At 40.8% G+C, this 24,606-nt stretch overlaps 2 protein-coding genes across 11 annotated transcripts in view; one reads left to right on the top strand and one right to left on the bottom strand.

Moving 5' to 3' along the window:
• SCLT1 (sodium channel and clathrin linker 1) overlaps nucleotides 1–16,936 on the top strand; it is a 46,156-nt gene extending 29,220 nt beyond the window's left edge. For 2 of the 3 annotated variants that reach the window (XM_075090248.1, XM_075090250.1), the window contains 4 exons: nucleotides 966–1,162; nucleotides 12,262–12,340; nucleotides 13,414–13,509; nucleotides 16,251–16,936. In XM_075090248.1, coding sequence (XP_074946349.1) covers nucleotides 966–1,162; nucleotides 12,262–12,340; nucleotides 13,414–13,509; nucleotides 16,251–16,313 — 435 coding nt within the window. In that variant the 3' untranslated portion in view covers nucleotides 16,314–16,936. The remainder of the gene's footprint in view (nucleotides 1–965; nucleotides 1,163–12,261; nucleotides 12,341–13,413; nucleotides 13,510–16,250) is intronic. The other variant, XM_075090249.1, reaches the window with a different exon arrangement.
• Nucleotides 16,937–20,937: 4,001 nt separating this feature from the next.
• The window catches only part of JADE1 (jade family PHD finger 1), a 45,260-nt gene continuing 41,591 nt past the window's right edge, over nucleotides 20,938–24,606 (bottom strand). For all 8 annotated transcript variants that reach the window (XM_075090244.1, XM_075090239.1, XM_075090242.1 and 5 more), the window contains 2 exons: nucleotides 24,262–24,379; nucleotides 20,938–23,347 (listed from right to left, as the gene is read on the bottom strand). In XM_075090244.1, the coding sequence (XP_074946345.1) occupies nucleotides 22,446–23,347; nucleotides 24,262–24,379 (1,020 nt within the window). In that variant the 3' untranslated portion in view covers nucleotides 20,938–22,445. The remainder of the gene's footprint in view (nucleotides 23,348–24,261; nucleotides 24,380–24,606) is intronic.

Here is a 24,606-nt window from a genome sequence, read left to right as displayed (position 1 = left end):
TGTTGTCAGGGCAGTGTGTAACTAATAAATAACTTAATAGTGTGGTTGTCAAACATTGGTTCTGCATTTTCTGGACAGAGAACCTTTTTCTGTATGAACAGGTAACAAGATAATTAGCTGAAAGATGGATGTTCTCTTTGAAAGTGTTTCATTAAATGCACCTGAAGAGGCTGCGGGTGGGATAATGAATTAATAGTAACCTCAGCGGATTCAGGGTACCTTTGGCTTCTGGAGGGAGTAACAGCTTTGATTGTTGATGTACTTTCTAAACGTACAAAGGTGGGACTTTCCCCTCTGCTCTTAACTCCAGGACTATAAAGAGATTGAAAAGGGATCTAAGAATCCGCAGCAATGAAGAAGACTTCAATGAGCAGTTTTACAAGTTACGAACGGGGACCAGCTCAAACCCGGTTTCCACTTTGCACCATGAGATAAAGGAAGCAGCCAAATTAAACCAGAAATCTTGTTCCAACCCCAGAACCCTTTGGTCAAATGTAGTTTAAAAACAAAGGAACAGATCTTGTAGCAGATAGGTAGTGGTTATAAAGCAAGCATATACCAGATCTTTGTCTCATTTTTAAACAGACAGGCTTCCATTATAGTCACAGATAAGATTTATTGCTTGCTTTCATTTTCCTCTGATGTACAAAGGATTTTAGATGCATCCTAACACATTTTAGCTAGATGAAAAAGAAAGAACATGTTTCTGTGGAGAAAACACAAGGGAGAAAGATAAAGATTATTTACAAAAATAAGCATACACAGCTCATTATCCTTTATTGTCAGTTGTACTATTTGCTAAATTGGCTTTGGGAACATGTATCTCTTTGAGCATATAATTACAAGTTTAATTATTGTATGTTACATGCTTTCAACAAATGTTTATAAATTTAACTCGTGTCATTAGGAAAAATAAACAGTAAAAAGTGAGAGACTTGACTGTACCTGATTTGTATTTTTTCCAGATAAGCACAATGGAGCATGAGCATGCTCTGAAAGAACATGGATACGAAGCTCGACTTAAGGAAATGGAAGACACCAGTCAAAAGTCTACTGCTGAACTTCGACGTCTGTTAGTAGCTCAGCAAAAAGCAACAAATCGGTGGAAAGAAGAAACAAAAAATCTTACTGAAACTGCAGAAGCCAGGATCAGTAAGCTAAAGTAAGTGCAATTTTGTTCCTCTTCTGGAAGCTGTTACAATTGTAGTTACTGTTTGGCGTATGGCAGTAGACCTGTGGTCGGAAGCCGTGGAGAGGAAACCATCCGGACTAGATGCTGTGCCTCCCGCAAAACCAGAAAGTATGTTCTGAAGAGAACTTTTGATGTTCTTTGTGAAATTAGCACTGAAGGAAAGATTTCACGTTTTGTTGATGTGTGAGAATTTTGTGATGACAAAAAGTAAACAGAATATACTCCTTTTAATCTTCTCTTCCAAGATACAGTACAGTCAATTCACAAAACTTTAGCTTTGGATATGAAAACCTCTATATTTGTAGCTATTCAGAACAGTCACCATAAAATCAGTTTTGGAGTGAGTCTCCACACTTCTAAAATAAGCTGGAAAAAAAACCTGTTGGGACATCCATCTAATGTTCTTTGTGAGCAGTTGCTGTCATAAATGAGGATACAAATGAGTTCTGTGATTGCCCTAAGCAAAAATACGATATAAACTTTACTTTTCCCTTAATTCATACGGGTTGCCAGGTAACTAGCTGATACTTGTATTCCCAGCACAGAATATAAGAATATTTTCAGTTTTGGAAGGGCACAGTAACACGGGCATCTCACGCAACAGACACAGACACAGACTGCATATCATCCCTACATGCCAGGGAATACAAGCACCTCTGGTGCCTGTGAGCCTATATACAGACAGGCATCAACTGGTTCAGAGTCGACAGTGGTGTTATTGGCAATGAGTGAGTGGAGAAAGAAGTATCCCAGGGAGAGATTAGCCATTTGCAAGTTACGTCTGAAATAAATTCTGCAAACTTATCTTTGTTTTAAATGTGTACTGCTATAGATAGCGTTTGCTTCTACGTGGATGTTAATATCCATTAAAAACATGTTACGAATGCACACCGAGCAGGTTATGAAATAAGCAGATACGGCACCTACATTCATCCTGGTTTTCCGTTGCAGTGCGGGGACACATTGCACAGTATTAAAATGTAAATGAATTGATCTGCGCACAGCGGACTTGTAGTGTCTTTTCTTCTCTGGTATTGTCTTCCTCCACCTCAGCTTCCTCGCATGTCTTGTGTTTGGCTGGCAAGTAACAGCCAAACTGTGGCTAGCTGCAAGCTGGCACGCTTGCTCTGGTCAGCCAGCTAGCTGGTGCTCGTAGGAGGGCAGCCTTTATATGGGCTTCCTCTCCACAGAGGCAAAGATACATGTTTGCCTCATGCTTTATTTGATTTCTAAGCTCAGGAAACTCTGTAAGTTAAATCAGGTAGACTATAAATTAGAGATTTAATTAGCCTGATGTTTTTATAGAACTTGTTAGAAGTTTATGTCCTCAAGATCTCTTCCTCTTCAAAATCGGTTGAATACTGGAGGACACTGACAGACTGGTACACAGTAACTTCTAAACGAGGAAGCCTGATTTCATAAATCTCATTTCTTTAAAATGAAAATGGCTAGAGAAGAATATAATATTGCATGCATCATTATCTTTTTGGAAGTGCATTCAGTGGTTTTCAGAAGAAAAAAATCAGGGTATGCAGCTCTCAATTTGAGAAATTCGAAATGACCCTTTAACTGGAGTGATGGAGCACAGCATGCACTTATCTTCTTTGCTTAGATTTATTCTAGAAGTTGCTTGCTATTGTGTTAACCATGAAGCAAAGCTTTTGCCCTGTTAACATTGGAAACCTGTGAATTCTAGCTTCTATTTCCTTTGGAATAATCTTTGGCTTTTTTATGTTTCATTATTATAATGGTTTACATGTTCTCAGCTTGAACGACAATATTTCCAGAAATCTACACAATTTTTGGAGTCACGATTTTTAAGCATGGCTTGATGTTTCTTAGTTGTCAGAATGCCAGCGGTGCGAGTGCAATTAGAACCCACGTTTCTAATCCTGACCAAGGGAAATAACTTCCTGAGAATGTTGCCTGTAACAAATCTACCCTACCACTACTCCAACTTGGGTTTCCATCTTTTTTAGAGCTGTGAATTTGATCTCCAGTGAACTTTGCAAAGAGCAGTCGTGTATGTAGTAGTTCTTCCCTTTGAAAGTAGTTTCATTCTCTTTAAAGGGACACAGTGTGTATCATGACTAGTTGTACCTATTGTCAGTCCAAACAGAGGAATGCTAGGAGTTCCGTCCTCGTTCAAATACAATGATTGTATTGATATTGATAAAAGGTTTATTGATGACCTTTCTGTCTTACTAGCAGCTTCACCGATCTACTTTTTAAATTTTCAAGGGCTCCTTTTCTGAGCGTTTAGAACACTCTGTAGTAGTAATGGATCATTACCTGTGACAACTAGTTCAGGTTAAATTTTTCAAGTAGTTAAAAATCAACCTAAATCCAACTAGAGATAACATTTTTGCCCATTTTCGTAGAAAAACAAATCCTACATAATAATTTTTACCACTCCTAAGTAAAGAGTTTGGGTTTTTTTACCTTATCTGTCCAGATACAGGCTGGCTTTATTTTGCCTTAAAACATACTGCGTTTTGCCAAGATTACTCAGTAGTTCTTTAGAAAGGCAAAAAGTCTTTCAGAAGAGCTCCCAGTGTCGCGCATGTCTGTGAGACACTGGGAGCTGGGCTTGTTCGCTGACAGTTTTAGTGGTATCGCTTCACTGTGTGTAAGTTGCTGGGGCTTAATAATGCTTTTTTGACATCTTTTGTAAATGCAGTAACTAGAGACGAAAAATATTTTGCAGCGTTTCATGTTAAGGTAAATGTACGCTGTTAAAGTTGTAGTTTATTTTCTGTAAATGAAACCACAAAAACCCTCACAGCTGAGCATCTGGGTTCATAACTAGGTCCTGAATGTGGTTCGGCAACTTCCAATTAAAAAAGGGAAAAATTGCAGACTTCCAAAAGATTAAAGTTGTCTGTGAAACAGCTGCTTTCCTTCTTAACATTAAAGCTTTAAGTGTTAAAATATTGCTGTAGTGGACCAAAAGCTTTAGACCTGCTTTACTTGCAGCAAAATGCTGACATAGAAAATGTAACAGACCTGAGAGGAAGTCTGCTTTGTGAATCTCTATGAAAAATAGGTAGTAAATTTTGAAAATGTCCCTGTTCATGTGAGAGGCTGCCTATGTGGCATCATCTGGAAAACTCCTGCAATAATTTAACACCCTGTATCAGAGAATACTGCCTGATGAGCAGAACTCTAAGTCTACACTAAGTCCACATGATTCTTTGTGACTTCTGTAGGTATTTTGGTGCAAGTGTAAAAGCAGAGTCAGTTTCTTTTTAAGATGATTTTGTAGGTGGTGCTCTGTATAAGCTAGAAGCAGTTCTTTTTCTCAGACGTTTGCTTTACCTAACAGGGAAGCTGGCGATAGAAACAAATTTGTTCTCTGCTAGAAGGTTGTAATTTAAACTGACATAAGGAATCTCGTAATTAAATCTTTGCAGTGACGCTCTGATGTTAGAGTGACAAGTGGCTAAACAGAACCTAGAAGTATTATGTGAAAAATAAGCTGGTTTTAAATTTTCTGTTATATGCATTACCAGATACCTAGCTATACAGTGCAGAATGCAGTTGGTATGAAAATTAGCTCCCAAGTTACACGGTAGTAGTTATTTAATGCAAAATCCTTGCTTATATTATAAATTAATAATTATCATATTTAATCTTACCACAGTAACATTTTGAGTAAGTATTTTGAGTGCAAGTACAGAATGGCAAATCACTTCTTACTTCGTTGTGAACTAAAATAAAGTTGCTGATTATTTAAAAAGCAAAATAATTTTGCAGCAAATGCATTTATCACGGAAATACCAGCCAGACCACTAAATCATAGGCTGATACTGGGTAAGCAGGGTCTGTCAAATTAAAGGCTCTGTTTCAAAGTCCTCTTGAGGCTAATGCAGGAAGTGGTATCACCAGGCCTTATAGCCGGGTCAAAGTGAAAGGCCGACATTCACCCAGCTTCCCTATATACATACATTTTTAAGTTTATGTGGTTTTGAGAGTGTTAGTTAAGCTGTGAGCTTGTAAAGAAAACTTAGTATCTCCCTTAGAAACTTCATCTTGTCACGACTGGGCAGCAGGGCTATGAACTTAAGATGAAGATATCAACATAGCCTTTAAATTGCTTTCCAAGTTTAGCAACGTATCATGGTTATTTCATATAAGTGGAGGACAGTGTGAGACGTTCCTTGGCAGTTCATGAAGTTACTGTTTGATGTATCGGATTCATGTAAATACGTGAGCAAATACAGATGTTGTGTTAGTGACACTTAGCAGCATTTCAGTTTTTAATATGAACTATTACTCCTACGGCATAGTAATGTGCTTTATAAGTGACTGTTTTTCAGTAAGTTACAAGCTTCCTAACAAAGTCATATCCATGTATACTGGGGAGGTCATTTACATAAAAGCATTTTGTATTGCATTTCACCAGAAGTTTGCCGTTAGCGCAGCTCTCATAAGCTTTGAGTCCATGTCCTGTTTGTTAGTGTTGGTGTTTCCCATTCCTTTGCCTTAAATTCATGATCTGTCGCTGTTTTTCAGTTCTATCCTCATTACTTCCATTTTCCATGTGAAGGTGTCTGAAACATTTTGGCTTCTTTACTAACTTCCCAGCAGCAGCTGTTAACTTTTCCATACTCTGTGCTGCTCATTTGTCATCTTTTCAGTCTGCAGTGTTTTGTTTGTGAGGTGTAACACATATGCATAAAGGAAGCATTAAATAAATACTTGTAAGAACAGCAACATCAGTGATTGTTAGGTGGTTTTTAATTTTTAAAAAATTAAGAAGGAAAAGTAAATTTTGCAACCTGAAACAGTAGAGCAGAGTGATGATTTTTTTTTAAATAATATGTGAATCTTGTATATCAATGAAACGTGTAGATAAAAATGCTGATAAATAAATAGATACTTTAAGGCTTCACTGAAATGTAATTGTTGCCTATAAAACTTTGAATTTGGAATTAAAAACCAGCGGTGAAACAGTAGGCAATGCACTGAATACTTGTAGACTAAATTCCACCAGTTCCTTCATGAAAACACATTATACCCTTCATTTATGAGAAGCGTTTTTTCTTCCCTCTAAGCATCTTAAGGTGCTGGATGCTTTTAGGAGGACTTACTGGTAATAGACCACACCTTCACCTTTCAAGAGGGCAAGGAACCAGTTTTGCTTCAATATCCTTGTGCCAAAAGCCAATCTTGAAGGTAACTAAGAAGGTCAGTGCTTCTTGAAACATAGGTCACGGTTCCAAATAAAACCATTGCTCTTGGCAGCATGACCAACAACTCAAGACCAGTGTTTATTCTCTTTATTCCTGCAAAACGTCTAGTCTGGCAGACCATGAAAGGAAGCTGTTCCGTCTTCTGATTGCATCCATTTTAGATGTACTTTGAGTTCTAATGACACTTACTGAAATGAACTTAGCAAATACTTACAATTACAAAATAGTTATGCCAATGAACGATTAATGTTAAAGGCTGTAAAAAAAGCGGCGTAGCACTCCTGTGTATTTAAAGATGAGTTGTCCCAAGGCTTTTCTATTGAATTGAGGTTGTTTCTTTCTCTAAGAGTGTGTATGTGTGTAAAAAATTAATCTATATCTGCTCAAATGTGTTTATAAGCACATAAAAAACTACCACCCTCAGATTAAGTTTGGGGGAATTTTGTATTTTAAGTTAATTTAATGCTTCTTGAAAACCTATACTGGCTTTGGCTGGGATGGAGTTAATTTTCTTTATAGCAGCCTGTATGGTGCTGTGTTTTAGATTTATGACAAAAATAGTGTTGATAACACAGCAGTGTTTTAGCTGTTGCTGAACAGCACTAGCACAGCATCGAGGCCTTCTCTGTTTTGCGCTGTGCCGCCCCAGCGAGCAGGCTGGGGGCGGGCCAGAAGCTGGGAGGGGACGCAGCTGGGACAGCTGACCCCAGCTGACCAAAGGGATATCCCACACCACCTAATGTCATGTTCACCAGTAAAACTGGGTGGAAGTTCTACCTGAGTAACTGCTTTTTGGATACTGGCTGGGCATTTGGTCTGCTGGTGATGAGTGATTGCTTTTGTCTCAATTTTTTTCTTCTCCTTCACTTATTAAACTGTCTTTCTCTTGACCAATGAGGTTTTTTTCACACCTCTACCCTTCCGGACCTCTCCCCCTATCCTGTAGGGGGAGTGAGTGAGCAACTGGGTGGGGGATTACCTGCCAGCTGGGTCAATCCACCTCAAGACTGAAGGAGGCTTTTGAGACAGAAATGCGCATTAATGTTTCATTTCAGTGGAATTGGTTTGGTTACTTGCTGGCTTTCAACAGGCTTGAATTTTGACACTTGCATCTCTGCTAGGGTCTGAGATAGAAGCACCAATTCAGTTCTGGCCAGGAATAATTGGTAGAATGAAGTGAACTTCTGAGAGGCAAAAGGTCATGTTTCACATTCTTTATAGGGGTTTAAATGGAAAATAGTAAGGAGAGAAGTACAGAAATTCTATGAAATTAGCAAACTTATCTCTAAAGGTAATTTTTTTTTCATAGGGCACAAAAAGCTTTAAGTCTGTAGAATGTAGTAACTGACACTTACCTGAGTTTCTATTTTATTTTTTTCTCCCCCGATACTGGAACTTCGTTTAAGTAATCTAAATACCCAAATCAGAATTAGGTTTAATGTTTAAAAAGTTATTTTGATCTTCGGTGCCACTTCTCCACACATTTGTGTGGAATTTGATAAGAAATAAAGCAATACATGTTGTTGCTGATCTACAAAGTGTAGAGCTTCCAAGTGTAAAGTCGGCAGCTCTAAGATCACTGTCCGTTTGAATGTCCCAGAGCTGCAAGGGCCTGAGGTGATCGGCCTTTGGCAGCTGTGGTAAAATAATAATATCAACCGCTTCCAGCTTCTTTTACATTTCTTGCTTTCATTTGAAAGAATTTACTTCTGAAAGAAATGAGGAATACTCACACACATTTTTAAAGGGTCTTGCTTTCACTGAAGTACCACTGTCTAGAGAAACGGTTCCTATGCCTGTATTTGGGGGGAAGAGGCTGGCTAGGGCTGCTGTTATTACCTTCCAGCATGTGGCATAACGCTATACAGTCCTGCAGGCTTGAGCTGAGAAGAATAAATGACAGCAGAGATAGAAAGCTAAATCAGCAATACCAAAGGAATACTTAGGAAGTCTGTAAACTGGAAGGAAACAAATTTCAGTAACAACAGAATACAGGATAGATTGAGAAGGGCTGAGAGAGAAGTTCCAAGAACAGAATTTAAGCAAAAACAGGGTAATGAGATCTGCCAGCATTTACTAAAAGAAAATAAAGTGAAAGACTGTATGCAAGTGTGAAAAATAGGGGCAGATTATTCATTCATTCTGTAAAGCCCACCTTGACTGGCCTGTATGTGTGTTAACCAGGATAAACAAATAAATAAAAAAGAGGTCGTAATACATGTAGCAGTAGATGGTTAACCCCTTCTAATTGGCGTATCAGTATTTTTCATAGATTTTTATGTTCTAATCCTGCGAGTGGAGAAAAGGATTGGGGTAAATTGAGGAAGAATTTGTCAGATAACCAGTGGTTGTAGGTAAGCCCTTACCAGGCTCCTCACCGGTGGCCAACACCAAGAGCCTATTTTTGTTGAACCCAATTCTGGGCCAGGGATCAGAACAGGATTCACACTGATAAGCCAAGTGTCACGTCCAACCAGCTGGGTGGCTTCCCCACAGAATGCCCTTCAGTGGAGCAGATCTGGAAAACTGCAGGTGGGAAAAAGGTAGATTTGGTAACTTGAAAACTTGTCAGGAAATTGACAGTTCTCTCAGCTTTTCTACAAATACTACTTTGGCCTGTTAGGTGGATGATTGCCCAGTTAAGGTACAGCCTAGCCTGTGTGGGGGTAGTGATAGGTACACACACGTCTGCTCTCCTTATAGAAATATAAACTGAATCTGCAATACAAACAGTACATGAGACAATTTCTAAACATTGGCTTAAATGATGAGGGTGAGTACTTTAGAAGTTACTTCCATGTAACAATGCACGTGAGGAGCTTTAAAAATCTTAACTTGTTAAGTAATGACATTTAATACTAATACATAGTATGAACAAATTGGTAAATTAATAACTGTAACCATCCACCACTATTGTCTAGTAGTAAGATATAAATTGGGGGGGATAAAAAACATGTAACATAAAGCCATTATATGTGAACAACTATACTGAATGGCTTAATTTTTGTTAATATTCATTTGAATTATAATTGTCAGTACTTACAAAAAGGGAATCTTTGCCATACTGTTTTTAAATGTAAGTGCTTTACTTAGCTTAAGTCATCTGATTGCAGCTATGCTGGGTGTCTTTGTTCCAGTTTCTGCTTCTGAAACGTTTCTGTGTCATAGTTAGAGTCTCTGACTCATCAGTAGCCATGTTCGGTTTTTGGAGTTCTCAGTTTATCTTTTCTATAATTGAAAAGAATCTGCCTCTGACAAATGACCTTTTAGGTGGCTCTGCATGAGGTGTGGCCAGGACTGCCTTCTCCTCCTCCCCATGTCCCGTACAGGACATCGAGTGAATCGCACAGCATCTTGAGATGAAGAAGTTTCCTCCATTTCTCAAACATTATTCTTGGCTGCACTTCTGTAACATTTGGCAGCCATAGCTGCTTATTTTAAGATGTTCATTGAAGAAAAAAATTAACAGGATGAGCGACAGCTGCAGGTACTGGCAGTATACAAAATCCGTAATTACTAAGAGTAACTGAAGCATATTATAGTATAATTCAACCGAAAAAACAGCTGGCACGTGCTATATTTGTCATATGAGAGCTTCACAGAACGTACTTGGTACAGCTGGCGGATTTATCACCCGTCTGCCAAAATGCTAAAATCTCACCTTTTGTTTCCCTCTCACTTAACAAAGACAATATGGAGTAGGGACTGATTTGATTATTCAGCAGTTGGGGTGACTGCTCAATTTTAATACTAAAATCCCGTAATGTGTGTTTGGGGGAGGGTTAACAATCAGACTGGATCAACTGCCTAGCTCAGTAGCCATCACGTTTCCTTATGCTTACAAGGTTAAACTGTATTCTTTAAATACATGTTCAGTGTGATCTAATTATAAAAATAATTCCTTGACATACAGCTGTGTATGAGCATGTAAACTCTGTTTACGGCCTGTGCTGCTAAGAATGCTAATTCCACACCTCAGTACAAGTGTAGGAGACAGATTGTTTTCAGTAACTAGGAATTTTTAATGTAGAACATTAACCTATTTGGATAGTCTTCTAAGATGACGTAACAATAAAGATAGTTTGTCAGGACGTAAGAATTTCCTTATTTTCGAAGCCTTTTTTACTAGCGTAGTCAAACTTGAACGTGAGCAGCCTACACATTGTAAGGAGCAGTGTTTGAATACTTTCTGGGGAGTTTATTTTGAAAAGGTATGTAGGAAAAGATACGACAGGAATTGTATAAAATAAATAGAACCATTTATAAAAACAGAACTTTCAAAAAGCAGCTGTTCATCAGGGCTCCTAGATTGAAAATGCTTCATCTTGATGCTGGGTACTGATTAAGAGGACAAAGCGCAATAATAGTGTTAAGTATTGACATACTGTCTCGATCCTGCAATTCTAATCCATCTTTAATTCTTATTTTATATAAAAATGTTCACATATGGCAACACAGGTATAATCTATGTATAATTTTAACTGTTCAACATTATTTAAGTATCTGCCTACATACTCTCATTTTTATAGCAGCTAGTCAAAAGAGGTAGAACTGTGTTCATGTTACCTGCCTGGGACTGGTTAAAGGGGTTGGTTGAGAACAAGGGAGTGGAAACTACCAGCCAGGTATGCTCACATCCTTACGTTAGCAGATCTATTGCAACCTTGTATTTCAGGTGCCATGTAGGGGTTTTCAGTCAAACTTTTATGAAATACTAAGTTTAGAAGTTTTTCAGAGTAAATTATTGTTGAGAACTAAATGCCATCATTAAAATAGCAGAGGCTTTTAAAGATGAAGATCCGAGGTTAAAGTCCCTCCTACCTTACCTTCATTCGCCCAGAAAGAACGACGGCTTTAGTTCCATTACAGTGCACACAGTTTCAGTAATGGGCAGAGCACCCTAAAGGTTAGGCTTGGCTTTCTGACTGTCGTCAACGTGCTGCATATTCATGACGGTGACTGCATTTCAGCGTACTTTCAGCTTGGGAAAGGAAGGTAAAGTGAGAATAGGTTTGAACATTCTTCACAAATATGTTTGAACCTCAGCATAGAAGGTGAAACTGGTGGCAAGAATCTTGATCACATGAATTTTTGTGATGGCCAGTGATTGCTAGTGGACTGGCAGGCCCCCCCCCCCCTCTGGTCAGAGGTCAGAGCAGGTCATTTAGTTTTGCATCTTCCTCTGGCTAAAATTACCAAAGTTTATAGATTTTTCCATCTTTGGTCATCCCTCTTCAGCAGCTTGCGATGACAGGAGGCAAGAACTGTTTCCTTTGAGCACCAGCTCAAAGATGCCTACCATAACCCAGATATTTTTTGTCTTCAGTACTGTACAAATTCAGGATCACTAGCACTCATTCAGTGTAAAGGTAAAAGGGCCACTCTGAAGAAGGTGGCATTTTCCTTTTCCTCATGCCGTGTTATGTTGTTGTCCGTCTCAAAAATACAGAACGGTTTGGTTTAGGTACTTCAAAGCACCTTCAAAAATGACCACATTGAAGTCTGGTTACGGGACACTAATTAGAATGTTAATCTAAATATTGAATTGCAAATGCAGCCTATATTTTTAGCATATTTGATAATGTGTCTGCAAAATAACATTCAATAAACAGCAAAAAAACCCTGTAAAATGTCAAATGCTCTTGACAAAGTGCTGTTGATTCAAATACATCTCATTCCTCTGCTGTTATAGTTTTGAATACACATCATGAAGTACTCGCTGTGTAGTGCTTTTGAAATCAATGTTTTAAGAGTAACGCTCTAATTAAAAATACACCATAAGCCCCTACAATGCAAGAAAGTACCTGTGAAATTATATTCCAATAACGGATGCGCTACTGTGTGCTAATCAGCATCTTTTCTTCTGGTTAATAGAAGTGAGCTGAGTCAACAAAAACTTCGAAGCCAGGAGCTCATTTCTCAGCTGGAAATGGCAAACGAAAAGGTAACTGAGGTAAGATAATGACTGATAAGCCGACTACTGGCAGTTACAGCCTGATGGACGCACACTAGGATCCTAACAGAAACCTGTGTAGATGAGTTATGGTGCTGGTTTAGAAAAAATTAGGGATTTTTGACAGGAGCAGTCCTAGCTGGAACACTCCACTGCTTCTGCTGACATGTTCAAATGGCAGGAAGACAAAACAACTTTGCTCTCAAATTACAAGAAAAGGTAAAGGAGAGATTGTCTTTCAAGGTTACTAATCTGGCAATTTTAGACAATTCAGGAAGTGTTTCTGAAGTCGCTGACACCTACGTATGCGTGCACACCGCTAGGCATCGTGTTACAGGTAATGGAGCATATGCAGAGATGTCAGATTCTCAGCGTACTACGTGTCTAGTAGAATTTACAGTGTATGTACATATAGGTATATAGATAAAAGTGTTATCCATTAAAGATTAAGGGCAGGGTTGTTTTGAAATGTGCATTGTTCAATAATTAATGGCCACTTCAGAAAACAGCGATCCTGTCAGCCTCATAAATCTGGGATAATATCCAATCCTATCTAGAATAAGCCTTCTGTGTTCTGTTTTGTAGTGCTCTATTATTTACAGGAAAAAAAGGGGGCTGATGCAAGAATAGATTTCTGTAAGTAAAGGATGGTTAAGAAACACTTTTTACATACCCTTTGATGAAGAGAAAGAAGCAAACCGTAGCAAGGGTATCATCTCATTTGTATTATCTAGTATGTGCTTTTTCCCTTGGAGTATCGCCAAAACATTTACGTTGTAGGATTGTGTAAATTAAATGACCTGGATTAAAATGTCAGCTTTTATGCATCTTACTTCAAGATGGTGAAATGAGTAAAACTTCCTCTGCAGATTACTCTGATTGGAAAAGTCATATGATGTCATATTTGAGCTGGAAATTCTCTCTAATGTGTCAGCAGTATGTCTTCAGGCTTATTGTAAGTGGTCAACAGTTCCGCTTCTTAAGTTCTTCTTGTTTCAAGCTTTTTCGCTACAGTATGTATGGATCCAGTACAAAGAACTTTGCATTTGTCATGAGATGTTTCATTTACACAGGATGAAAAATTAATGATGGAATATCGAGAACACATCAATAGGCTTCAAAGGCGACTGAGCCAGGCAGAGCAGAGGGCAGCTACGGCATCTCAAAAGGTACGGAACTAACAAAAAACATGTTTTCTCTAAGCGCATTTTAAAAATGCCATTGAATATTACAAAGATATTCACTTTGTATCATTCCTGAGGCAGAGGTGAACGTTTATGTGTGTTATTACTAACATAATTGTAACAACAAGCTTCTATTTTGGATGCCTCATCACAAAACTGATGCATATTCAATTAAATGCCACCTTCTGACAGGATGCTTAAGTGACGGCAAAGATTTGTTTATGGAAACAAATTGGATGCGAATTAAACTTGTTTGGTTCAAAATGCGTGAATGAAGGTGTGCGATCATCTCCATCTTCAGAAGCGGCAGCAAGTTAAAAAAGAGGAAAAAAACTCCTGAAATAACTGCAGCTTCTGGTTACACAAAGCAGGCTTTTTTAGCTTGGCGTAACCTGCCGCAGCTGTTGCAGACGATGCCTTCCTGTGATAAAGAGCAAATGTTGCGCTGATTCCTGCACCTGTCTCCTGGGGAGGCCAATGTAAAACAAAGCGCATCTTAGTTGATGGCTAGAGAACAGCCTTTATAAAAACTGCTGGGCAGCAGAGCTTTTGGTGGGAATGCTGTCTGGGGGGGTTGGGGCAAATAAGTTCCCGAGTCTAATTCATTGTGTGGCTGCACAGAGCGTGGGGAAATGGTGTGCAGTGGCACGGCACAGAACTGATAGTGTGGACCTGTTCCGTGTTCATCAAATTGCAACCTCAAGCATCTTCTGCCACGTCATGTGAACTCCCAAAGTTGTGAACTCCCTGTCTGTCCGCCTGCATTCTCCTCAGTGCCCCCGGTAGCTGTGTCCCCAGCGGCTGTTGGAGAAGTACGCCCCACTGCAGTCAGCAGCAGTCATGTAACAGCCACAATAAGTCCTGTGATGTCAAAAACACCGACACTTGTGCAGACAGAATAGGAAATACTTGGTTTTTTCGAGGCCATGGGGGTGGGATGGAAGGGATGGTGTGCGTATCTCGCTACCGTAGTGAACATGCCTAGAACGTGTTTCAGTGATTCTGAAAACTGCAGACAAGGTGTTTCTGTTAGAGCTGTTTATACGCCCAAGACTGCACTGTGATCACTTAACGGGCTGAATTGTTGCTGTCTTTTTCCAGTTCTCTTACAGCTCAGTTCCAGCTTCGAGCAGTACTATTCAGCGTTTCTAGACGTTAGGGATATTGGGAGGAGAGGTTTCCTCCAGAGGGAGAAACTTTGGGCTTTCATTGTCTAAACCCGGCGCTACCCATAATTCTGTATTTTCTCTGCTGAACAGTAGGTGGGGTTTTTTCCATCCAGCTTTCTTTTTTCCATACTATTCAAGCTGTACATCTTGAAGCAAACCCCATGTGGGGTTTATACACCAGGTTCACTTATTTGCCAAGCAAATTTGTTACTCAAGTTTGCCTCCTATTAAGTAAAGGTGGTCTTTTTGCCTCCTAATTTTTTACAGTGATTTAGGAAACCCATTTGCAAATTTTAGCTCTTTAATGCGAGTGATCCCATGTGATGAGTTGCAGAGAGGAAATGTTTGGTTGATCTAAATTGTCCAATTAGGACAAAGGGCATTTTTTTGCCCAACAGCAGTGAATAAACGGGCACAGCTGCCAAGCTATCATAACATAAGCTGTGTTTCCTGGCTGTAAATGCTCTGTCATGACAAGGTCTATCCAGCTGGTGAAGACTTGCTCTGAAAGAGTGATTAATTTTTTTACCTCCTGTTTGTTACTTGGATCTGTTCAGCTGTAATACTTCCGAGGTGCTATCTGCTCTTAAAAAACATGGCCTCGGTGCCCATATAGGAAGACGTTTTGCTGTTCCTGAAAACATTGATAATTCATTGTTTCTCACGAGTCTCCCTCTGAAAGGTAACAGAGAGACTTGGTAAGATGTTGAGCAGCTAAATTGTTGTCCAGATCTTATTGCCAGTCTTCAGAACGGCCGTGCCCTCTTCAGGCCGGGCAGAGGTCACTGCTGCCTGTGGTCGGACAGTGCTTCTTTGTAGCGGCTTCTGAACTTCAGTGCCAAGCCCCTTCCTCTCTCTGCCCCCCACCCAAAAAAAAAAAAGATGTACCAGTTCCTTTTTTTCCTGCTAAAGGCTGGAAAAAGCGATCTCCAGGAGTACTGCTACAGGAGTGTCCACGCCCCTAAATCTGAAGAAACAAGGTGTTTATTCTCTTGAGCTCCCAGGAGACTGAATGTTCATGTGTGTGCTTCCTCAGGTGCAGAATGGTAACTCTTCTCTGTATCCTGAGCCTGTAGGTGAGGGCTGCTTTCTGACCTGACTTAATCATGTCATTTTGTTACATTATCCGGCTTACTTGTTAAATTAATCCAATATAGGCTAGAGCTGGGCTATTAGGGAGTCTAGAAATTATATTTTTATTGTGGTTAGTTCAATGACTATAAATCTTAGCTTATTAAATAATAGTAATTTACAAAGAAATGTAAAAAACAGAGGCTTATGTTTGCACAGATTTAAAATGTGTGTAATCTATGTGGATGTCTTTAAAGTGTACTCCTGCTACCTCATCTTTCATCATCGTGAATTCTTTGGGACCTGAAATAAGGCAAAAGCAGCAGTCAGCTGTAGAGTGCACTGTAAATTCCTCTGTTTACCCCAAATTCCCACTTATCTGTGCTTGTTCCCTCTCCTTCACGACACCTTCATGTTGGAGTTCTACTGATAGTTCGATCTTACAAAAAAATATGTAAGAAACTCCCTCCTTGTTCTTAATTACAGCTCAGCCTGATAAGTACACAGAAGAAAAAAGCTGCTTCCCTGAAGGATCTGGAAAATATTTAAACATATGTATTGGTCATTCACACCATGTTGGAGTTAAGACGATTGCTGGAGGAACTTCGTATCGGAGCACTGAAGTCAAATGCATAGCGAGGCTTGTAAAACTTAGATAAACATTTTCTGGTTTATTTAGGTAAGAGAGGGGGTGGATGAAGATCCGGTATCTGTATGCACAGCAAAGATCGGAAGACGACTGCAAAACGATGTAATTAAAGTCTTTTAATGTAGCAGATGAAACAATCTGATACAGGGCTGTGGCGTACTGGTCTCTTTTGATCTAAAACCCACCAGCTCCAGCTATGACAAGATTGTGTACAGGAACAGGTAGCATTATATTGAAATGCATGGACAGCTTTGCTCACGTACACTCGATACCTTTAATTTTTCTTTGTAGTGCAGTAACTTGGGAACATTTTGAAGACCTTTTATGAATTGTAGTAAGTACTAGTTACATCATGAATGTCAAATAGTTGCTGGTTTTATGGTAGGCCTTGTAGCTGCAAAATGCCTCCAACTGCCTTCCATTTTTAAGAATTCGGTTCACTTTGTTCTGATGCCCCTGGGAAACAGTTCATAAATAAAATGCTGCTACGGCTGTTCATACAGCTCGTTTCCAAGGACAGTAACCTCTCTTCAGTTGTGCTTTTTCTTCCTAATTACTATTTTACAATTGATCCTTGCTTTTCTGTTGATCTGTTCTCTTGGTTTGTGCATGTCTGGGAACTTCAGTTCCCCGTTACCTCAGTTTGCGGAAAGCTGGTGAAGTCATCCAGTCACCCAGCTTTTATGCGTTCTGAAATGATAATTCTACAGCTACGGGTGTGTGGGAATCCTCTTGCACACGTTTTTCTTTCATAGTTGAGAAACTTCATACATATCATTCTAAAATTAGAGCTGAACTGTCTTTGCTCTTTCAGCATGTATGATGAACATTTGATAGGTGTTAACTGATTTTGAAGTGCTCCCAGCTTGGACTTAGTGACATAATTTCTTGTCCTTCCTCTTAAATGTGAAGAGTATAATTCTGGTTTATAACTTCTAATTCAGTTGAATGGATAGGCTTACCCAATGCTTTATGAAAACTGTTTTGGACTAGCAAACCCATCCGCCTGGCGCAGAGGCTCTTCACCGTATTTGCAGTTCAGAGGACAGGCCTGGGTCGGTCACCACGTAAGAGTTTGTGCCCCCTCCTGCACACCCGGCTGTTCAAGCGCAGCCTGCAAGATGGATGCGACCTCAAGAACTTTTCTGCTTACCGCAGAGGAAGCTACTATTTCCTCACAGCTGTACACACTTCTTTCCTAGTGCTTTCTCAGTTTGATATATGCCTGTATCCAGTGCAAGCTCCAATTTTGCTGAAAGACCTCAAAGATTTTTCAAAGGAGCGTGGATATATTGTCCAGAAGCTCCAAACATCTGTTGCGGTGAGATTTTCATCAATCAACCGTGTATATGATACGGAGGGAGGTAAGTAAGTCCCAAGCACCTTATTTTCATTTGTATAACGCACATCACAGATGACGACAGACCACCTGGAAGGTTTTGTGTGGGCTATTGCTGCCTTCGCTCCTTAAAGAGAGGCTCTAGCTGTGAAGCGAAACCTGGCTGAAAATGGCAGGTAGCTAAGCTTTTGAGCAATGGTATTTGTGTATTATGTCCTTGAGGCACAGAAGGGCATCTCCTTGGTTCCCTTTTAATAACGGGTATATTCTTTTCAACTCGGGATGTAGCTCTCATGTAATGGTTATTTGCCAGAATAGGAACTGCAACGATAACACAAGCACCCAATAGTAAAGTTAATGGGCAGCAGAGCAATTCTGGCAGATGACACAGGAAAGGAAAAGATTTCCTGCTTCCATCTGTCTGCCGAATCCTCTGAGCAGCTAACAACTGACCAAACACAGCTGTGTCAACCACAGAAGGGAATGTGGTCAAGGTAAGCTTGCCATCCTACCACCACCACCTTCCATTTCTGTTTGGCTTCTAGAGGAGGCTGCTGGCATGTTGCTCACAAATTGGCCTTTCAGAGGAAAGGCACTTGCTGAGGCAGTTAAAAGTTGAGGCTTGCTGGTTAGATAAGTTTTGCTTTTTCCCTCATGACAGGTAGCTGTTTCGTGCCATTGCGCAGCAGGCTTTCCAGCCATCTATATTTGTTTCTGTGTATTTCTTGTCCATCTTCCATGGAAGAGTTTTTGTTTCCCCTACCTTCCTTTCCCACCCCAACACCAGGTTTTGAGAGTTTTAAAGCTTCCCTAGTGTGGTATTAATGCTTCCTATGGAGTAAAACTTTGTTCCTATGTTTATTTACAAAGACTGTCTGGGTGACTAGTTACTTCCATTCAGCGGGTGAGGGAAACTGACTATGACAGTAGTACACGTTTCATCTTGCGGCTTCCCAAGAGCCCTGCACCTTCTGGCATAGGCCAGATCTTGAAAATCTATCGCCGCGTACCAGACACGCTTTCCCAGTCTCTGTAAGTGGTTAGCAAGCGGCCCTCAGCTCTGACCTGCTCTTACTCAGCTAACCCCAGTAGCGCAGAAAGGCTGCTGGCAGCAAGAGCTGTAAAGCTGCTGCAAGAACCTCTCCCAGACTTTTATTCACACCTTGAAGAGCTTGTGCTAGTAACTCTTCGGAGGGCATCCTTTCATCTTCATTCTTTGAAATGTTTTTAATGGGTGCCACTCACGCTTGCCCACACTGTGAATGCACGTGATACAAGTACAGGTCTGAGAAGGATTATTTACCCATAGCTGCGTCTCTGGATGTACTGCTAGCCATGCGCCTTCACAGCCTCCTCCTTTTCATGCTCTGCTCCAAGTCCGTTCCGTGTTTCTGCACCTTGAGTTTAGAGGAAGCAAGAGGAAAGGACCTACTGTGCCCTTCATGCCTTGTCTCCTAGAGAGCCTGCAAACGTTCTGACAGCGTTGCTTGACTATAGGCAGTTCATAGCGTGATGTACATCCAGCATGCTTATCTTGAAGGTCTATAGGTAAGAAACATCATGTTCCTCTTCCAGTGGAACGTGTATGAAGATGATGGACTTTGGAAGAACATCATCTACGAACAAATGTAAACTGTCTGAGGTAAGCACCATCTCTTTGAGGATCTCGAGTTAAAAAGCATGCAATTTTCTGTTGTTGGGGCAGGCGCAGCTGGCAGTAACCAGACCCTATACTGTTCCTCAGAAAACCCCCATCTTCCTCTTGCGATCGCAGCGTGCATTTTGATACCTGCCATCATCCAAACTGAATGCTCGTTTTAACCGTGTAAGTTGTTCAGATCGGTACAGTGAGGTGTTTATGTGAAACCCCAAATAAAAGAACTGCTGCAAATTCTAAAACACTGCTGGCAAGGATACTGCAAAAATGTACAGCATTTATTCACATACAGACAAAAAGGCACAAGTCTACTGAATATTTTAACAAAAAATACAGCTGTCTTCAACTAGGTCTTTATAAATACTTCAAAAAAGGGAGAAAATAAATACAGGATTGGGCCATGTAATATAAAATAGTCATCTCTACATATACTTTTTATTTCTGTCTGTTTCTCTTCATGCACCTTTTTTTAATTAATTTCAGCTGAATGGACACCAAAGCTAGGCACATAGTGAAAAAATCTTCTGTACAAGGTTTTACAAATGTAATGACAATTTTTCTCAAATTTCTGAAATTCAGCTTTATACACAACACGTATAACCCTTCATTTAGATTTGTGTGAGTTTATAGCCTAACAAATGGCGTTCCAGGCAACTTTACAGAAGTTCAACTAGCCTACAGTTTGACAGCACACACTGATCATAATCGAAGGTCTCTTGGTCAGTCTGCACAAGGAAAGCTAATGCTTAAGAACAGAAATCCAGCAAACGGTTTTATCCCAATAAAATACGGGGGAGGGTTGGTGTTGTCACTGCTGTACTTACGACACCTGCTGAGCGCTAAGCACGGGAGACCAAACTAACCTATGGAGCTGGTCACGCTGCAGTCTTCTTACAGCTTTTTTGGTTTTGGTTCAGCTCAACGCGAAACATTAGAAAGCTTACTAACCTAAACATCGGGGAGCGAAACAGATAAGGCATTAATTCTGCACAAAGTTAGCATTCATCATAGTGCAAATTAACAAGGTACCTCTTCCAACCTGGCGTGAGGTGAAATGTTTACTCAGAATCAAAATTTAGATTATTCCAGCTATGGCTTGACAAACAATTCCCTGTACGGGCATGAGCTTCCTCCTTACCAAAAACAACAGTGCCTGTCTGGAAAGCGTTGCTGTACGGCGAGTAGACCTGACCTGCATCTACCTTTTTTCTGTCTGCTGTTGTTTGATCAAGTAAGTACTTCGAACACATCGCAAGAGTGACTACCTGATCTCAGAGTCACCAGTGCCCCGTTTGACTTTCACCTCTGTCAGTAACACAAGAAGTTCAGCTAACTTCTTGGGACCAGCAATGGTATTCTAAAAGTACGCTATCTTACAAAAAATTCCCCTTCCTCAACATCATCCCAAAAAGTATCAAAAGGTTAAGACTTCTGCATTTAAAACAAATGGTAGGGATGCAGCCTGTTGAAATAGTTAAGTGCTAACTTGCATAGGAAGATGGGGGTTAATAAGCCTTTTTTTTTTAAATTTTATTTTATTTGATTGAATCCTCTGGAAGACTCGGTTATGGCAGAGTTCTACTGTGTTTTAAATGTTCCCTGCTCGAGGCAGGGGCCTAACATTAAAAAGTCAGTGGCAGGCTAGGAGTAGGAAGGGGGGTGGGGGGAGAAGGGGGTTCTTTATGCCTGTCTTCCTGTAACACATTGCTGCTTCAACTTCTTTACCAGTGCATACCTGACTTACATCTATGCAGAATACCAAATTTTACAGGCTCCAATCACTCCACTGGTACCTGTGCACTCTACTCGGTACAGAACTGTAGCCTCATGATCCATTAATATTATTGCTCATAGCTTACTAGTTATTGCCATTTGCAATTATTAAAAAAAAAAGGTACACAATCAGAACATGAGTTCCCTCTTCCATCAAATCTAGTCCAGAATAGAAGGAAATATTTTTTTGTCCTCATTTGACTGTAAAGCGCTAATCACAATTTATTGCCTTTCCATTTTATTCTCTTTAAAAATATATATTCGTGTCCATTTTAAAGCAACCCTTTAGTGTCATAAGCCTGGCTTTCCCAATACATACCATTAGTGCATATGTGGTGGGCTTTGGGAAATCCTACTGACTAGTGCCTTAGAAATTTTTTATCTTGAATTGTCACGGTACTCCCAGAAGCAGGTGACTGACTGACCGGTGGCGGGTTGTTCCCGGGGGTGCAGTAACCCCCAGGCCTGCCCCCTTTCTCAGAACTGAGCCACTCACGCGTGACCGCTGGGCTCAGGCCGAGTCTTTTCAAGCTGTTGCACGGTACGGCAGCTGCAGCCCTGCCCCGGCCCTTCTTCCTGCTCCAGTACAACACTGTGGTCAAGTCTGGCCACCGCGTGGGTGCAGTTACATGTAAACTGTGGCGCCTCTGGAGGGCCGTGAGCTGCCATCTGTGCTCTAACTGAGCGCAACAGAAACCATTCTGCACCCGGAGGAGAAAGACCTATCACCATCCAAGGAAAGTGACCATTCGTAATGGGGTTGAGCAGTGCAGTATGGCTAAGCAACCATCCTCGATGCCATCCACACTAGTTAAATTAAGAGCTTGTGCTTTTCCAGAAGGCAGGGGAAGGGAATAACATTTTATCAGTGCTTTTTAGCTAAAAGGGATGAATGCAGCCTATTTCCCCCTATCCCCCCATCCCCTTCTAAAAGGGTTTTTTTGAGTTATTTTAGTGTTCATCACAAATCCTGTCTTAGTAGTGATGTCATTTCGCTGCTTACTCAGGGAAGTTGCAAACAAAGGAGATCCAAACTTCTCACAGAATTGGCCGGGGGAACAAAAAACAAACGAATGAAAAAAAAAAAAACAGCTTTTAAGTGCATGTAAACATGTTTATACAGCTCAGGAATAATGGGTTATCAATTTGTCAGTCTGTAGCCATGTCTAAGAACTCTCCTCTCTCACACCAATAAATAATGTGGAGTTGGCTTGTAGGCAGTGACTACTGACCACGGTGCTGGCACCACATGCCTGTGTCCAGTCAGGATGCCAGGATGCTTCTCCTGATAATGTCCGTCCTTCTGCTGATAGCGCTGTTTGGACTCAGCCTCTGCTGCCTGCACTTTTTTTCAGCCACTTCAGTCTCCGAGTCGCTCATTTCAGCGTCGGGGATGTACCCGTCATTCTCGCTGTCAGGCTTTAGCTTGCTTTTCGCCCTGTCCTTCGGTGAAACTCTGCCCACGCCCAGGTAAGGGTAGCTGGAGTTCTGGCGGCAGGCCTCCTCTGGGCTCTCGCCCTGCTGTTGCCTCTCCCCCTTCTTTGGAATTCGGAATCCGCCCCAGTTTTTCACTGGGCTTGTGGGCGTTGTAGGCACTTTAACTACTGTCTGATTAGAGTTTACTTTGACAAGACCCCCGTTGCATTTAGGCACTATATCCCTCCGCGTGCCAGGTGCTGACCTACCACTGGAGTGGTTCACAGCCCTTTTATTTTCCGATTGCCTCTGAGAGAGTTCTGTGGGTCTCAGTGGTTTGTGGTTGTGTTTAGAAGTCTTTTCCTTTAGCTCTGCCTTCACCACCTCACACTGCGGACGATTGTCTCTTCTTTTTCTGTGGTCTGGTATAACTATGCCATTCTTCTGCTGTGCTGATACAATCCGTGTTTCAGCGAAGGTCTTGTCGAAATTCAAAAAGCTACCCGGAGCTGTGCTGCCCTCCCTTTGGCCAGGCTGCCTCAGCGTGGATTTGCTGTCGTTCCCAGAGCTGTTTCTCACTCCGTCTCTCTTGTGTGATTTTTTCAAAGAGTGGGTTAGAGATGTGCCCATTTGCTTCCTGAAGAACGCAGAATGCCATTTCAAATCCTCGATCTTGGGGGCGTTGGGGCCCAGAGATGGACTATTGAACAACACTGTGTTTTCCATTGAGGAGGATGAGGAAGGCACACCTAAGTGTAAAGAAATTAAGTTCAAGTCAAGCAATTCGTGTCTGGGTAAATACCACTTTCGAATGTACCTGTTTTAACTCTGTTCCTCACGCCTGACACGTTCTTCAGCATAGATGGGTACTTGGTTGCCTATCCAGCACCTTTACGTCACAATTATGCGGCTATGTCGTGGTTTCACAACGCACTGCTGCGGTAGCTTACTTTCCTGTAGCACCTAGTTACACTTGTAGCAAATCCAAATCTAGCGCTACTCTATCCACTAAGACAGAGAGACTCCTCAGAGCAGGGGCAGAAAGCAACCAGCGAGTGAGTCTGATTGATTCTGGCCAAAATCTCAAAATCTGGTTTATTAGTTACTGACGACGTTAAGGATAACCTAGTTAAAGCAGTAACTTTGAAGTTATTCATCTTTCTGAGAAAAGACTACTGTCAAGGAGATTAGGCAGAAAAAAACCCCCGTATTATTTAAAAACCAGAGCGCTACCTTCTCAAAATTCATTTTGTTAAGCCTCCATCTATGATGCAAAGAAGCACATACTAAACACTAATGCAGCGGCACTAATAAACCACGGACTTACGAGGTACCATATGGCACCTGACCGTAAGTCATGGGCTTTCTGTCACAAGGAGCCGTTAAAGAATGGCACCAGAAAGGCTCTGAAGCAGCAAGCCATCCAGTGCCCCACGGATAAGGACACAGACATACCGGTTTCTATAGCAATGTCCCCACCATTAGAGCTACACGGGTTCTCATTTTTTCTTCCAATCTGCTGCTGCATGGTGGACTACACAGGATTTTAATGAGAATAAATGAGGTCCTGTTTGTCCTTCAAAATGCGTCATTAGCCTGTAAACCAAACCCTGCAATGCTTGTGCCTGCGGTCTCCTGTGGAAAAGGTAATGCTGAAGCATACCTGAAACTCTTTCTTGTTCCAACTGCTTTGCGTAGATATTAAATATCTGCTCTTGAACTTTGCAAACAGATCTCTTGATTTTTTCCCTTCGGGTCACCATGTAAGTGAGATTACGCACCTAGGAGACATGAAGTCGGTGAGTTTTACAGGAATTGCGTTTCTATACTCTTCTCAACCTGGGCTCCGAATTAATTCAGTTTAAGTACTATGCACCGTTTAAACAAGTTAGTAATGCCTTAAAATTTAACCTTCTTCAACACACTTCTTAGAAAAGAGTCTTACATACCATTTCATTGATAGATTATTCCATCAGATTTGGGAGGGCCACAGCACAGAAGTAAGTGC

This window comes from Phalacrocorax aristotelis, chromosome 4 (genome assembly GCF_949628215.1).
Source record: "Phalacrocorax aristotelis chromosome 4, bGulAri2.1, whole genome shotgun sequence".
Lineage (NCBI taxonomy): Eukaryota > Metazoa > Chordata > Aves > Suliformes > Phalacrocoracidae > Phalacrocorax > Phalacrocorax aristotelis.
Note: the sequence above shows the minus strand (reverse complement) of the source record. Positions and strands in the feature narration are given on the sequence as shown.